The 18073-nt window shown below is 34.2% G+C and overlaps 1 protein-coding gene and 1 pseudogene across 1 annotated transcript; both read left to right on the top strand.

The window, feature by feature from the left end:
• Positions 1-7027: 7027 nt before the first annotated feature.
• Positions 7028-7792, top strand: LOC114042105 (annotated as a pseudogene).
• Positions 7793-15845: 8053 nt separating this feature from the next.
• LOC114042104 (olfactory receptor 8D1-like) lies at positions 15846-16829 on the top strand. Its single transcript, XM_027860788.1, has one exon. The coding sequence runs from the start codon at positions 15885-15887 to the stop codon at positions 16827-16829; it is 945 nt and encodes a 314-aa protein (XP_027716589.1). The 5' UTR covers positions 15846-15884.
• Positions 16830-18073: the final 1244 nt, after the last annotated feature.

The following is an 18073-nucleotide window of genomic DNA, read 5'->3' as shown; positions in this document are numbered from 1 at the left end:
AATATAAGTGAAATGGGTGAATATTTACAAAAATAAAAATTACCCTGATTAACAGAATAGGAAATTGAATACTTAAATAACTCAATCTTAGAAAAATAAATTGGACAAAGAATCAACGAACTCCCTAAGGAAAAATCCCCAGGACTAGATCACTTCATAAGTGAATTTTATCAATATTTAAAGAAAAATTAATTTCAATACTACTATAAACTATTTGGAAAAATAAGCAAAGAAGATGTACTACCCAATTCCATTTACATCACAAATATAACACTGATATCTAAACCAGAAAGGGCAAAAAAGAGAGAAAGAAATCTACATATCAATTTCCCTATAGAATATTAATTCAAGAATTTAAAATAAAGTAATACTAAAGAGATTAAAGCAATATATTACAAAGACCATACATTATGAATAGGTGTGATATATAACAAGAATTCAAAGATTATTCAATATTAGGATTATTAACCATATTCATAGCTTAACCAATAAAAATCACATATTTCAATATATGCATTAAAAGTTTTGGGTAAAATACAACACTCCTTTTTATTAAAAACATAAGAAAGTACAAGAATAAATGGAACTTTCTTTAAAATGATAGGTAATGTCTCTCTAAAACTGCCAGCAAACATTCTCTGTAATGGTGATGAGCTAGAAGCTTTTTCCAAAAAGATTGAAGGTGAAGCAAAGATGTCTGTTTTCACCTCTATTATTCAATATTGTCCTAGAAACTAGCTATAGTTTCTAGTGATAGTATAGTGTAGTATAGCTATGGTATAGCAATAGCTATAGCAATAAGAGAAGAAAAGAAAATGAAAGGAATTAAAATAAGCAATGAGAAAACAAAATTACCACTCTTCTCAAAAGATATTATGGTATAATAAGAGAATTTTAGAGAATCAACTAAAAATCTAGTTGAAATAATTAACTTCAGCAAAGTTGTAAGATATAAAGTAAACCCACATAAATCATCAGCATTTGTATATATTATCAACAAAGTTGAGCAGAAAGACATAGACAAAGAAATTCCATTTAAAATAGCTGCAGGCACAAATAAAATACTTGGGAGTCTACCTGCCAAGATAAATCCAGTAACTATTTGAACGCAATTACAAAACTTTTCACACAAATAAAGTTAAATTTTAACTAGTGGAAAAATATTAGTTGCTCAAGAATAGGTCAAGCTAATATAAGAAAAATGACAGTTCTACCTAAATTAATTTACTTTTTCTGTGTCATACCATTCAAGCTACAAGAAAATTATTTTATTGAGGTAGGGAAAGTCATAACAAAATTCATTTGGAAGAACAGAGTTAAAAATATCAAGAGAATCAATGTTTTTAATTTGAAGGAAGGTGGCTTAGCAGTCATAAACTCAAACTATATTACTAAGTGATAATCATCAAAATAATTTGGTATTGGCTAAGAAATAGAGTAGTGGATCAGTGAAATAGAATAGATACACAATACATAATGGTAAATGACCATACTACTCAAGCATTTGAAAAACCAAATGATCTATGATTTTGGTACAAAAAATCACTATTTGATGACAGTTTCTAGGAAAACTGGAAAGCAGTTTGGTAGGAATTCAGTATAGACCAATATTTAAACATAAGGAGTGATATTATTAACAAACTAGGGTAACATGGAATATTTTACTTGTCATATTTATGAATAAGGGAAAATTTTATGACCAAACAAGAGATAGAGGGCATTACAGGATCTAAAATAGATAACTTTGATTATATCAAATTAAAATGTTTTTTGCACAAACAAAACCAATGCAGTCAAGATTTGAAGGAAAGCAGGAAACTGGAAAACAGTTTTGACAGCAAGTTTCCCTGATAAAAGCCTCATTTATCACATGTATAGAGAACTGTGTCAAATTTATAAGGATACAAGTAATTTTCTAATTGATAAATTGTCAAAGGAAATGAACAAGCAGCTTTAAAAGAAGAAACCAGACCTATCTATAGTTATGTAAACTGTTCTAAATCACTTGATTAGATTAGTTACAATTAAAACAACTCTGAGGTACCACCTCATAACTATCAGATTGGCTTATATGACAGAAAAAGGAAAATGACAAATGATAGAGGGGATGTGAGAAAACTGGGACACTAATATATGGTTGGTGTAGTTGTGAACAGATCCAATCATTCTGGAAAGCAATTTGGAACTATACCCAAAGAGCTTACCTTTTGATCCAGCAAAACCACTAGTAGGTCTATATCCCAAAGAGATTTTTAAAAAGGGGAAAGGATCTATTTGTATGAATATATTTATAGCAGCTCTTTTTATGATGGCAAAGAATTAGAAATTGATGTGATATCCATCAATTGAGGGATGGCTGAACAAGTTGTGGTATACAGTTTTAATGGAATATTATTGTGTTATAAGAAATGATAAGCAGGATGATTTCTGGAAAACCTGGAAAGACTTAAATGAACCACTGCAGAGTAAAGTGAGCGGAACTAGGAGAACATTGTACACAGTAACAGCAATATTGTATGCTGAACAACTGTGAATGATATAACTATTCTCAGCAATACAAAAATTGAAGACAATCCTAAAGGACTCATGATGAAAAATGATACCCACCTCCAGAGAAAGAACTAATGGCCTCTGAATACAGATATAAGCATACTATTTTTCATTGTCTTTCTTTTCTTTCATTTTTTCCTCATTCAAGTTTTCTTCTACAAAATGACTAATAATGGGAATATGTTTTACATGATTTCATATGTATAACTAATTGCTTACTGTGTCAGGGAGGGTATATAGGAGTGTAGGAAGAACAGAATTTGAAACTCAAAACTTAAAAAACATTGAATGTTGAAATTGTTTTTACCATAGTTTGGGGGAGGATAATATATTATTTAAAAAAATAGATCAACTGTGGATGACTCAGCTAGTCTTAGTAATAAAATGTTCCACAGAATTCACAAAAGATTTATGAAGAAAAATGCAACCTACCTCCAGAGAAGTAACTGAGAGGGAGTCTGAATGCAGATTAACACATACTTCTTTAAAACTTTTTATTCTTATTTTTATTTGTTTTGCATTTTCTTTTGCAACATGATTAATGTGAAAATGGTTTGTATTACTGTACATGTGCAATCTATATCAAATTTCTTGCCTTGTTAAGGAGAGGAGGTGGGAGGAAAAAAGTAAGAGAATGATGGACTCAAAATTTTTATAGATTGAATGTTAAAAATTTTTGTTTGTATGTGATTTAGAAGAATAAAACAAAAATTAAATGTTAAAAATATAGGGAATGTTGTGAAGATCTTCTTTTAATAGCTTTTCAAATGAGGTTGATGGAGAACTGGAGTCATTTCAATACATTTAATCACAAGTTGAAAGAATGGAGGGGAAAGAAGTAGAAGACACTATGATCTAAGTGCATGTGATTTTTCTAGTTTCAGGTAAGGGTCAAAAAGACCATGGCAGCTGGCAGATTAAGAAGAAGGTGAGGAGCCCTGGGATAAATGCTATGTTGTCTTTTTGACCACAAAACTACAGCTTACCATTGTACCCAGAACCATTACCTTGAAGAGTTAATGTTTTTCCTGACTCTCTGATTGAGTAATTCATGATACTTACTACAGAGAAACAAGGGATTGGCTCACCTCATAATAATCCAAATTTCCATTGGGAGATGTCATAATGAAGGGTATATAAACATACTGTGCAGTTGACTTTTCTCTAGAGAACCCATACCTACATGGTGAAGAAGTCCTTTGATATCTTCAGTCATCTCCTTAAAGACCAAACATCTTCAAACAACAAATAAAAATTCTTCCCTCCTTTTTAACCTGGTAAGCTCAGAATCAGGAAACATTTCCTTCTCTGGTCTTTATTAGCAGAGTGTATTGCAGAGAGATCTGCACTAGGATCTTCTCCAGATTGTGCCATTTCCAGTAATATGATCATGAAAGAGAAATATCATGTGCCTTAACTTGAATGTTCTCAATGTAAAATGAGAATTAAAATCCCTGCCCTGCAAATTTCAGAGGGGATCAAATGACCTATGTGAAAATATTTTGTATATTTTAAAGTACTACACTAATATAATATAGGAATCTTTAAACATTAAGGGGATAACAAGATCCATTCTTAAGTTTTCATTCTTCTCAAAATCTAATCAGACCAGAGACTTCTTTATTCTTCACAGTATTCAGGTAAGTAAACAGATCCCACCAGCTTTTCATCAAATTGTAAATCAATTATAATTCCCATATGGGAATCACACACACACACACACACACATACACATAGAGTGACAAATAATATGTGTCAATCTGCGTTTAGATTCCATCATTCTTTTTCTGTATATGGATAGCATTTTTTATCACTAGTCATTTGGAATTTTTTTGGATCATTATATTACTGAGAATAGCTGTTATTCACAGTTAATCATCATACAATATTGCTGTCACTGTGTACAATGTTGTTCAGGATTTACTTTCTTCACTTCGCATCATTTCTCATAAGTCTTTCCAGGTTTTTCTGAGAGCATCCTGTTCATCTTTTCTTAAAGCACAATAGTATTCTATCACAATCACATGCTATATGTTGTTCAGTCATTCCCCAGTTGATCGACTTCCCTTCAATTTCTAATTTGTTGCCAGTGCAAAAAGAGTTACTATAAATATTTTTGCACCAGTAGGTCCTTTTTTCTCCTTTTTTAAAAAGCCTCTTTGGCGAAAAGACCTAATATTACTATTCCTGGATCAAACAGTATTTACAATTTTATAGCCCTTGAGCATAGTTCCAAATTGCTCTCCAGAAAGGTTGGATCACCTCACAACTCCACTAACAGTGTATGTGTCCTGATATTCCCCAATCCCTTCCATAATCTATCATGTTTTTCTATCATATTATACTATCTGATAGGTGTGAGGTGATACAACAGACTCATTTTAATTTGTATTTCTCTAATCAGTAGTGATTTGGAGCATTTTTTCATATGATTATAAAGAGCTTTGATTTTTTGAAAACTGACTGTTCTCATCCTTTGGCCAGGATTGTGTTCTTATAATTTTAACTCAGTTCTCTATTTACATGACAAATGAAGCCTTTATCACAGACACTTGCTATGAAACTTTTCCCCAGCTTTCTACCTTCTTAATCTTGGTTGCATTGGTTTTGTTCATGCACAAACCATGTAATTTAATATAATGAAAGCTATCCATTTTATATCTCAAATTCCTCTCTATCTCTTGTGTGGTCATATATTCTTCTCTTGTTCATAGGTGTGACAGTTAAACTATACCATGCTCCCCTAATTTGCTTGTGGTATCACCCTTTATGTCTAAAACACATATTGATATAAAATGTGAGATATTGGTCTATATCTAGTTTCTGCTAAATTATTTTCTAATTTTCTGAGCAATTTTTGTCAAATACTGAGCTAACTCCACCACCTTGGCTCTGCCTCTTCATTAGTAATATGTGGATCTGGAGAGCCTTCTTGTCAAATGAACTACAAAACATTGCTTATTTTATACCCAGAAATTCACTATGTCTTTGTGTATATATATATATATATATATATATATATATAGGTGTGTATATATATATATATATAGGTATATATATATATTTAATTTTTAAAAATCATGATTGAACTAATGCATTGTTGGTGGAGTTGTGAAATGATACAACCATTTTGGAGAGCAATTTGGAACTATGCCCAAAGGGCTATAAAAATGTGCATATCCTTTGACCCAGCAATAGCACTTCTAGGATTGCATCTCAAAGAGATCATACAAATGGGAAAAGGACCTACATGTACAAAAATATTTATAGCAGCTCTTTTTGTGGTGGCAAAGAATTGGAAATTGAACAGAAGCCCATCAATTGGGGAATGGCTGAATAAGTTGTGGTATATGAATGTAATGGAATACTATTGTGCTATAAGAAATGATGAGTAGGCAGACTTCAGAAAAACCTAGAAAAACTTACATGGTCTGATGCAAAGTAAAGTGAGCAGAACCAGGAGAATGTTGTACACAGTAACAGCCACATTGTGTGATGACTAATATTGATAGACTTAACTCTTCTCAGCAATGCAAGGATCTAAGATATCTCCAAAGGTCTCATGATGGAAAATGTTATCTACTTGCAAAGAAAGAACTATGGAGTTTGAATGCAGATCGAAGCATACTATTTGCTATTTTTTTTCTTCTGTCCTTGTGTTTTTGTTTCCTCTTTCTGGTAAGTCCTCCTATTGGCTCTAATTCTTACTTACAACATCACTAATGTAAAAAATATGTTTAATAGGAATGTATATGTATGGTCTACATCAGATTGTGCACCATCTTGGGGAGGGAGGTTGGGAGGGAGAGGGAGAAAAATTTAAAATTCAAAAGCTTATCGGAGTGATTGTTGATAAAGCAAAATAAATTTAAAAAATAAAATCCCATCTTATTCAGAAAAAAAGAGAAAAAAGGTAATGGATGCAGAATGCAAAATGAAACATATTGTTAGACATGGGCAACATGGGAATTTATTTTTTTTTATTAAAAATGAAAAAAATCAAGGTTATATCTTTGTAATTCTTAGCATTGGCCCTTCATCAATTTCAACCTTAACATTAAAAAGATTCTGATTGAAAAGATTTCCAACAAATAATTTTCTCTACTGTTGTGTTCTTAAATTTATAGGCATTCCTGTCAAAATTCCTGTAACAGAAAATGAGGAAGACAGAAAGATGGAGAGAGACACAAAGAGACAGGAAGAGACAGACAAACTGATCAAGATAGAGTATATAGAAATCATTTTTGCTGTTTAAGATTTTTCCTTAACATACCTGAAAATTTCCAGCCTAATTATTGGAGGAGAAAGACAAGGGGAAATAATACCATTATGACCAAATTTATCTTCTTGGGCTTAACAAACCAAACAGAGCTCCAGATATCACTTCTTTTTGTTCCTGGAAATCTACTTAGTCTCCATGGTGAGGAACTGAGGCTTCATTTTATTAATCTGAGTCAATTCTCAGTTTCATACTCCCATGTACTATTTCCTCAGTAATGTGTCATTCCTAAATCTATGCTAGTCTTTTGTCATTATACTCAGAACTTTATAAAATTATTTATCAGAGAATAGTATTATCTCCTATCCAGGGGGCATTGCTCAGTTCTTTTTATTCCTCTTATTTGTGACTGCAGAATTCTACATGCTGACAACTATGGCCTATGATCATTATGTTGCCATCTGCAGACCCTTTCTCTATAATGTCATCATGGTCATGGTTCTGCTTCTTGTTGGTGACAGGTATGTACACAATAGAGGGGCATTGTGGCCATTACTCATACAACTTGTCTAGCCAGACTGTCTCTCTGTTTGGAGAATATAATCCATCATTACTTCTGTGATGTTATCCACTTTCTGAAACTCTCCTGCTCCAGCACCTACATCAATGAAGTTTTGGTGATGATTGCTGGTGGATTTAATTTGTTGGCTGCAACTCTGACCATATTGTATTTTAGCATTTCATTCCTCTGATCATCTTTCACATACACCCTACAAAGGACTGTTATAAAACCTTCAGCACCTGTGGCTCTCATCTGATAGCTGTTTCTTTTTTTATGGTTCCATCAATATTGTGCACTATATATCAGATTTTAATAGTGTGACCAAGGAGAAAATAGGCTCAGTGTTTTATACCACAGTGATCCCAATGCTGAATCCCTTGATGTACAGCTTGCGTTATAAGGATATGAAAGATGCACTATGGAAAGTCATGAAGAGCAGAATGCTTTCAAGGTCCACATAGCAAGGAGCAAATCTAAATATCATTAGAATACTGGATCTTCTTTCTATTCCATCCCAAATATTAAGATTCCCCTCTGGACTAGGTCTTACCTTGAACAACATTTTAATGAAGGGAAACACATGCCTTCATCTTTGGTCACTGCTGATATCAGTGTCTGTCATCCACAGGCTGCCTCCAGGAGCATAGAATCTGCCAGTGCATGCATACATCATCATCCTTCCTTATGCACAGTTGAACTTGCATATAATACTTGAAATTACTTCAAGGCTCTGCTCTCACATAAGGATTATGGTGACTCTAGTTATGACTTTGAAGAGTTGAACAAGATCACTTTTATGAACCTTTCTTGTTCTCTGATTTTAATGCAATAATTCTAAGTTATTTGAATTTGTTTAAAAAACCCTAAAAACTTCTTCATTCTTCTTCTCTTATAACAAGAATCATTAGAATAAATCAATTGGAACCAAAGATGAATTTGATTAGTTCTCCTAGTACATAATACTGAACACCACACATATTAAGCCCTTAAGAAATGCTTGTTGAATTAAGCTCAATTGAATGACAGAGAAAAATCCAGATCACTGAATTCTTCCCCTCCTTGGATTATTTTGTATTTACCTATGGCCATATACTTTTTCATTAGCAGAAAGTAAACCACTTGAAGACAAAATTTATTTTGTTTTTGTCTTTATGTAGCTGGTGAGGTAATGGATAGAGGGCTGGGTCTGAAATCAGGAGAACCTGACATCAAATTTAGACTCAGACATTAGCTGTGTGACCTGTGTCCTCAACCTCTTAACTTCTGCCCACTTCAGTTTCTTCAACAGTAAAATAGGAATAATGATAACACTTAACTCACAGGATTATTGTGAAGATTAAATAAGATAATATTTGAAAATTGCATAGCACATTGCCTGGGACATAGTGAGTACTAGAAAATATTTATTACCTCCTTTTTATGTCTATTGTCTTCATACATGATTGATGCTTAATAAATACTTGCTGAATCATATTTAATTGAACAAGTTTATCTAAAAAGAAATATTAGGCTTATTTTATGATAATAGTAGAAAAGACGAAAACCCAAACAGTTGAACTTAATTATGAAGCAAAGAATAAGGGAGTGTTTAAGGAATAGGTAATACTATGCTCTGTAGGAAAACACTCTCAGTTCCTAAGGTGAAGGAAATCAGGAGAATAATGAACTGAGGGAACACCCCACAGAAATGTCTAGGGAGATTCCCTGTTTTTTTCCTGACCCCGGTACCTTCACCTCCACACTTAACCATGACTCTTGCTCACTCTACCAACAAAGGAGTTCAGTTCTTCTCTAGATACCATAAATGCTCATGGGAATGTCATTAATTAGAGACAAACCTACTCCATGCAATTGCCTCTTTCCCAGGGAGATCAAGCTCTGGAGTGAAGAAAAACTGAAGCATGAGCTGTTTTCATACATTTTCTTGGAGAAATTTTCATTGAGATATTCATTGGACAAATAAAAATCCTTCTTCACCTAGAACTAAGCAGCTCAGAGAAAAGGTGGTGGTTTCTCCTGCTTCTACTTGGTAGTTTGTTGAAAAAGATTATTTTTATTTTGTTTTATTTATTTTATTCTCTACTTTTTCAGAAATTTCCCACCTTTGAAGCATTATCATCAAAATCCTGGCAATTGACAATCGCTGTGTCAATAAGCTTTATGAATTATTCTCATATTATAAGAGATTGAGGAAAAGCATCATCAGTGCCCTGACTCTTCTAATCCTGACAAGAATAAGGCAAGTAACCAAATTTCATATACTTGAACTAAAAAGTAGTTTTAAACTAGAGAGTGTGTAGGGATTCCTGAGACACACACTGATGATATGTTTGAACTTAGTGAGATGAGACTAGAAGTAGACCCCTTTCTCTATCCTTCCTGGTATATGCTTAGATGATGGAGAGAGTTGTCCCACTTGCTTATTTCATCCACCCTCTTTTTTCATCAATGTGAACCTAGTGAAAAATAAGCAATTACTATAATAAAGGGTACTTTATAATATTAGTTTTTATAAATGCCCAATTTTTAATGTCAAAATTCCAGCTCTCCATGGCAAGGTGGTATTTGTTTTGTAGATGTCAAGGCACACAAGTTACTGTGAAGGCTTAAAACCACTACAAGGGAGGAACAGTGGATACAATATTCACACCTTGCTGAGAACTTGCATGCTTGCTTGTCCTTGATCACAGACAAACATACTTCTCTGTGTCCATCACTGCCTTGCTGCAGGTAAAAGATGAAAGAGGAAACAAACACGCAAGTTTCCAAGTATATTGATTTATTCAGCAATACATGCCAATTGATCAACAAACAGGGATAAGGCCTCATCAGCTTTGACACTAGACCCAGAATACAGGGTGAGACCAATTTTTTATGCATTAAAAAAATGAATCAAATAGCACCAATTAATGAAAAGAAAACAATTAACCAGTATACAGAATTTGGTAATCTGATTTCTAATCAGCGACAAGATTAGGCGATTAGGGATTTTCTAAGTTGGGAAGGGGGAGAGTGAATGGGCAAAATTCACTGAAATCACAAAAAGAGATGTCTCTCTTTCTCCAGGCATCTGTAAATAATCAAAGGAACATAGAAACTAACTGATTGATAAGTATGGACCCAGTTTTCAGATAAAACATATGAATTGTTTGAGATGCATTACTGTGGGAAAACTCCTTGCATCAATCTTTGGATCTGACCCAGTTTCTTTTTAGCATAACCTAGGTCCTTAGTTAAGAGTCTCTAAGCAATAATGGTCCAGCTTCCCAGCCATGCAAGACTAGGTTTAGACAATGCAACAAAGTCCTCTCACAATTCCCTCAATTCAATAAAGTTTTCTTACAAGACAGAAATTGGACTAGACCCATCATGAATAGAAAGAGAACTGAGCTAGCTCCAGAATCGAGTCACAAGACAGGGTCAGTGTGGTTCACTCCATTCCCACTACCACTTGCAGTTCTAATTCCCTCAATTCTCTCAGCCTACCCTCTGTTCTTGCCACTTATTTGACTCAGGAAAAATCTCTTATCTTTTTCTTGGCAGAAGTGACATTCTATGTCTTTTATTATTTCAATTCATGACAGTCAGTGAGCCCTAGGAGTTCAAAAGAATGAATTAAGATAGTGAGTTAAACACTTCAATGAGCCAAGTACTGGGCTTGAGGGATACAAAGTACTGGTGATGCAAATACAGAACTACAACAGTACTTTGCCTTCAAGGAGCTTACATTCTATCAATGGAAGACAGGACATATATAGGAGCCAGAGTTGTAATGCAACAAGACAATGTGTGCATGAGATAACCACAAGCAGGGAATTCTCCTTTGGACAGCTATTTTTGGATTGATAATCTTCCCTCCAGACCAGGTCCTCCCAAAGTCTTCCTCTGCTGCTGTTTCTAAATGTGATTAAGGATAAGATTTGCCAACCCAGAAAGCCAGGATCTACATATCATTAACTGTTTTGCTTTTCTGTGGCATTGTCATGTCAGAGCTCCTACACTCAGTCTATTGTCTGCATTGCAGCTCTCTCAGGAAATCCTTAGACTTATCAGGCCTGATGGTTCTCAAAAGATGAAAGTCATCATAGTGGTAGACATGACTGGAGATTTTCCTCAAATCATACACTAAACTTTTGCCTAAAATGTTGCCCATAAATCCTGTTTTTTTATATTTGTAATTTTCTATCTTTGCACTCCTCTCTGCTATTTCATTTGATAATCTCATCAATTCCCATTAATTCAATAATCATGCCTTTGCTGATCACTCTCAGATTTATTTATCTAGCCGTAATTTTTCTACTGACCTTCAGTCTTTCCTTTTCAACTGCTATTCGACACTTTCTATTGAATATCCAATAGACATCTTTAACTCAACATGTCCAAAATTTAACTCATTACTTTTTCTTCAAACTATTTATTTTTTGGGAAAAAAAAAACCTTCTCTTTTAAAGGCACCACTACCTTTCTAGGCATCCATGCTCACAACATAGGTTTCATCCTTATCCTTCTATTCTTTCTTATCCCTATTTCCAATATTTTGCCAATGCCTGTAAATTTTACTTTTGTAATATCTAACGCATGTCCCCTCTTCTCTCCCTCTCACTACCCTGGTGTAGGTCTTCATCATCTCACGCCCAAACTATTGCAATAGTCCATTAGTTGGTCTTCCTGTTGCAAGTATCTCCACTCCATTTCATCCACCACCCCAAAGTCAAAGTAATCTTCCTAAAACTGAATATCTCCCCTGACTCAACGAACTCTTGTTGTTCCCTATCACTTCCAGAATAATATATAAAATTCTCTCTTTGGTATTCAAGGCTCAGATTCTTAAAATCTAGTCACTCCTTAGATTTTTATAATCTAGCCACTCCTCAGATTCTTATAATCTAGCCAATAAATCAGTAACGCTCAGATTCCTTAAGAGTCTGGCCACTATGGTAGATGTTCTCATAAATCTTGTCTTTGGCTGAAAGAAAACTTGGGAATTCAAAGTATTTCATAACCTGCCCCAACTGAAGTATTCATATAGTTATACCCTAGCACATGCTCTTTGATCCAGTGACAATGGCCTCCCTGATATTCTTTGAATCAGACATTTCATTTTCTCAATATACTCAAAAGAATAGAGATCTCCAAAAACTATCAAAAGAAAATTACTCTGAGGAGGGGAGAAATATTCAATGAAATTAGGAAATAAAGAAATATTAAAATATTTTTTTTATAAAATGCAACATTAAAAGATATTTGCTACCTGTGTGCTTCTCTTTATGAGGTTGAACATCATGCACACCACTAGTCTAAATTAAAAAGAGTCTGTGTGACAATTAAGAAATTCAGAGAGATATAGTTTCTGGGTATTTTAATAATTTCATTAATAAGACTTGCATGCTTATTGATAAAAGGATGGTCATTTGGACCTCTCTCTTAGATCAAACACCCCTTATGGTGGTGCACTTATGTATGCCCTTCAATGAGTATATGTTCCTGAGGGGTATAAATCAACTCTGATTGGTTAACACAATGGGAGGTGGACTATATTAAAATGAGGGTGTTGAGATATGTGATTGGATCACTCAAATCATGATCAAAGAGACTTATCCATTTCCATATCACCTGCTTGACAAAAGAGGAAATCAGCATTTCCCTAGACCTTCATGAGCAAATCCAATGAGCAAGAATACAACCTTTAATCCAAACTTGGAACTTCTTTTACTGTCTGACCAGATCTTGGCCTGGGTAAATCTTTAAGAGAGATTTCCCATGCTACTTGGTTTGTGAATGAGTAGAAAAGGGAAAAAAAAAACCCTGGTACTAATTCAATAATTAGTTATTAAATATAAGAGAGAAATGTTAATTTCTCCCAGTTGTAATCTTAGTCACTGAAGGGGGTACCCAAAGTGATGGAATTACATTTTTCTGAAGTATTGATGTACATGTTAACATGACAAAGGGGAGGGGTGTTTTGAGAAGTTCATTGATCTTACATATGTTTATGGCTGTATTTATACATCATGATCAACTTAAGAGGAGATAACTGAGAGCTGAGATATTCATGCTAATGTGTTAAATGTCTATCAGAAGTTAGCAGAGTTAAAAATGGTCTTAGAAACATCAATTTTATATATTTTGATTTCATTAGGTTGTTGCATGATAAATTTAGAACTGGAAAGAAATTTGGAGTTCATCTTGTCCAGCTCTGTCTTTTACAAATGAGGAAATTCGAAGCTCTAAGAATGTAATTAATCTTCCAATGTCACACAGGTATTAAGTAGTGGTACTATGATTTGAATCCAGGTCCTTCACCCAAGGTCTTTCTAAGAAACTGGGTTTATTCAATCACTTTCACCCCTACTAGACTGGAAACTTATAAGGTACAAGATTCTTTGTCATTTAGATCTCCAACTCCTATCACACACAGTACCTGGCACACAGTAAGTGCTTAATAAAAACTTGTTGGTTGATTAAGACACTATGTCTTATACAAACTTCAATAATATCTCCTGTGCATTATTTTGCTACTGAATAATTTTTGTCAAATGAAGAAGCAAAAGAATGAATGAATTTTAGAATGCATAGCAGGGAACTTGGATAGGTAAGTGCCTCAAATTGTGAATGACCTTGATTGACTGTGGTATCTGAAATTTGCTTAATGTACACTCTGAAGTCACTAATGATGTTTGAAAATAGTAGCAACCTGAGCAGGGCTATACTTAGGAAGTTTATTCTGGATGTGACATGAAGGATTCATTAGAGGGGAGACAGAGAGAGATCAGGAGGAGAGACCAGTAATAGACTTTTGTAATAGTCAAGAAAAGAGACCATTTTAGCTTCTATTCTTTTTTTTGAAGATTTATTTTTTTGAGCTGAAATCTTTTATTTTTTTACTTTGCAACATTCACTTTTATGAGATTTTGAATTCCAAACTTTTTTCTCTCTCCTTCACCTCCCTCTCCCCAGATGGCATGCAATATGATACAGTCTGTACATGTACAAACATATTAAACATATTTCCACATTAGTCATGTTGTGAAAGAAGAATCAGAGCAAAAAAGAAAAAAAAGAGAAAATAGTAATCAGCTTCTATTCTTATGGGAGCAATGAGAATTTCAAATGAGAGGCACAATGTCATAGAGGAGAAGCTTTGGAGTCATGAACACCTAGGTTCAAACCTGTTTGTGATACACATTAAACCTGTGACTGAGAAGTTACCCAATTCCATAGTGCCCCAGGAAATATTGTAAAGGAATTTATGGATTAGTTACTTATTTGCTTTGTCCTTGGCAATCCTTCACATCAATGACTTCACACCTCCGTACAATTCTCAGAAGTGGTGGAATGGAGGGGAACTCTAAAATATTTAATTTCCACTTTTTCTGTGATTTCACAATTTTCTGGAAAATATTATAAAATGGAACTGATTTTTTTGAAATATAATACCTTTATTTTTATAACAAATTTTCTTGATAATATTTGTTTTTATATGACCTACAGTTTGCAAGATTGCTGTCCCTACTACCCCTTTCAAAGAGCCATCATTCATCATAAAAATGAGAGAGAGAAACAGAGGGACAGTTCAATTAAACAACTAAAAACTTAAAAAAAAAAACAGCCTGATTCCATACCTATAGCCCTACATATTCAAAGAAGATGAGTAAACACTTTCTCTGATTTCTTCTTTGGGGCAAACTTGGTCTTTATAATTTTGTGTCAATTAATTTCAATTATTTTATGTTTGTTCTTTCAAACATTGTTGTGATAATTGTGTATATTGTTTTCCTGATTCTTCTTACTGAATTCACTTTACATACATTTATTTTTTCCTATGGGTCTCTGCATTCATCATATTCATGGTACCTTTGGTCTGAACTACTATATTAGCATTTCCAGGCTATTATGTTCTTGAAGCTTGCTATTCTTATATCTTGAAAAGTTGAATTTTAGATTATTCTACAATGAATATGATCAAACTACCATTTAGTTTATGTTTTCTGAAATATAGAAATCAGATTATTTTCTTTCTCACAATTTTTAGGAATTTCAATGATCATTAAATTTTCTCTCTTTGATTTCCTCTCTAGATCTGTCACAATTGTTATTGTTGCTTCTAAATCTCTCCATTTGAGGAATTTTCAGGTTTTCTTTTTTGTTTATGGTAATGTGTTATTATTCTGTCCTCCAGAAAAATAAATTTATTTTATATTATATCCATTGTTTTGTTCTATCTTCATCTCCTTGTGAGATTTCTTAACTTGATGGAGCTCTTAATTTCATAAAACTTGTTTTTATTGTAGACAGAATTTCTTGTTTTGCTATTGATTCAATTATAGGATATTTAAAATGTTTTTGAATCTTAGATTTAGATGCTATGATCTAGGTTTATAATAATAGTTTATGAGTACATGTGGGTATTTGTGTTTGCTGCTGCTGTTGAGCTCAAGAAGAATCATATCATTCATGAGATCTTAGGTCAGCAGACATTGGGAAATAGTCATCTCTGTCTAATAACATTTTTTTCCCATCTCCACAGATTCTCACCTCAAATTTCAAAGGACAATGGATATAGGGAATCATTCCATGGTGACAAACTTTATCCTCATGGGATTAACAGACCAGTCAGAACTCCAGCTCCCCCTCTTCTTACTCTTCCTACAAATATACATTATCACCATGATGGGGAACATGGGCTTACTCCTTCTTATAAGGATCAGTTCTCAGCTTCATACCCCTATGTACTATTTTCTTAGTAATTTGTCCTTCATTGATCTTTGCTACTCCTCTGTCATTATCCCCAAAATGTTGGTGAGCTTTGTGTCAGAGAAGAACATCATCTCTTACTCAGGGTGCTTGACTCAGTTCTTTTTCTTCTGTACTTTTGGTATTGCTGACTGCTACATGCTGACAGCCATGGCCTATGATCGTTATGTCGCCATCTGTAGCCCCTTGATCTATAACAGTGCCATGTCCCAGAATATCTGCTTCCTGCTAGTGATAGGAGTGTATACTATGGGGGTCTTTGGAGCCATTACACATACAAGTGGTCTAGCCAGACTGTCCTTCTGTGGAAACAATGTTATTAGTCATTATTTTTGTGACATTTCTCCCCTTTTGAAGCTCTCCTGCTCTAGCACCTATATCAATGAGCTTTTGGTGACCCTTCTGGTTGTGATCAACTCATTGATAACAACTCTACCCATCTTGATCTCTTATGTTTTCATCCTCTCCAGCATCCTCAGTATCCATTGTGCTAAGGGCAGGTCTAAAGCCTTCAGCACCTGTGGATCCCACCTAGCATCCGTCGCCGTCCTGTATGGCTCCATCATTTTTATGTACTGTCAGCCTGCGTCAACCAGCAACATCACTGAACAGAAAGTCTCCTCAGTGACCTATACCACAGTCATCCCTATGCTAAACCCCTGGATCTATAGCCTGAGGAATAAGGATGTGAAGGATGCACTGAAGAAAATCAGGAAGGACTGGTTAGTTTCCCGGTGCAAGTAGCATATTTAAAAGTCACTGAGATCTCAAATAAATTTTCTGCTTCTTCACATCAATAATTTATTCCCTTTGAGACACAAGTCAGATTTGGGCAACATTGTTAATTTGGGAAAGCCATATTTTTTCTTGTCAGTTTCCCTTGCTGACTTGCCTGCCCCTCTTACCCAAATCTCAACAATTTATGTCATCAACATTCTTCCCCATTAGAACATCCTAATGTAATATACCACTCATGTCAGCCTTCCATTAACCGTGTTTTCCCTCCAAAATTTACTCGTGCCATATCACATTGTCTAAGATCTCTATCTCAGATTGTTGACAGTATTAGAAAACATGTTAACTAATTGCTTCTTCTTAAAATGAAGTACTGAGCATTGATTGAACCCTGAAGTTCAATGCTAGAAATGTAGAGACTATTACCTCAGCTATAAAGTAGAAATAGCACCACAATGATATGTCTTGTTCCCATGTTTAGATTAATGGGAATCAGTTACATATCAAGGCTAATGTTTTATTTGAATAAAATTTAGGAAGCTTCCCTGACTTGTAAGTCTCATAATATTCAATTATGTGTTCATATATAGAAAGTACACTCCTTCAGGGCAGAAACTTTTATGTGTTTGTCTTTATGTCTCCAATGTCTAATATAATGCTTTACACATTGTACATGCTTAATAAGTGATTATTTAATTGAATTAATGTATAAAAGGAAAACAATAGTCTAGAGTGTGGCTGATGTGGTGAGGGAAGTGATATGAGATCGGATTGGAAGTATAAGGAGGTGACCAGTTGTGATAGGCTTTGAATGTCAGGCTAAGGAATATGTACTTTATTGAGGATGTAGCAGGATTTAAGGTGACAATAGTGGATTTTGAATGGAGAAGGGATGATAAGTTTAGATATGTATATAAAAATATTGTTCAAGTAGTTCTATGAAGGAATTAAAGGCAGAGGAGAGATTTGATGAGGGAAAGTCAATTAGGAGGTTATTATAAAATTCCTTCTCTCTCTCTTTCTCTCTCTCTCTCTCTCTCCATCTCTCTCTGTCTCTATCCCTCTCTCTGTCTGTATCTTTGTCTCTCTGTCTCTCTCCTCCCTTCTCTTTTTCTCTGTCTCTCTCTTTGTCTCTCTGTCTCTTTCCCTCTCTCTTAATTAGGCATACATTTGTACTGATACTGATTTACATAACAATGGACAAGTACTATAGTAGTAAAATTTCTTGTTCGATAACCCAAACTTTTTGGTAA

This window comes from Vombatus ursinus, unplaced genomic scaffold (assembly GCF_900497805.2).
Source record: "Vombatus ursinus unplaced genomic scaffold, bare-nosed wombat genome assembly UNPS02014258.1, whole genome shotgun sequence".
NCBI classification, from domain to species: Eukaryota; Metazoa; Chordata; class Mammalia; order Diprotodontia; family Vombatidae; genus Vombatus; species Vombatus ursinus.
Note: the sequence above shows the minus strand (reverse complement) of the source record. Positions and strands in the feature narration are given on the sequence as shown.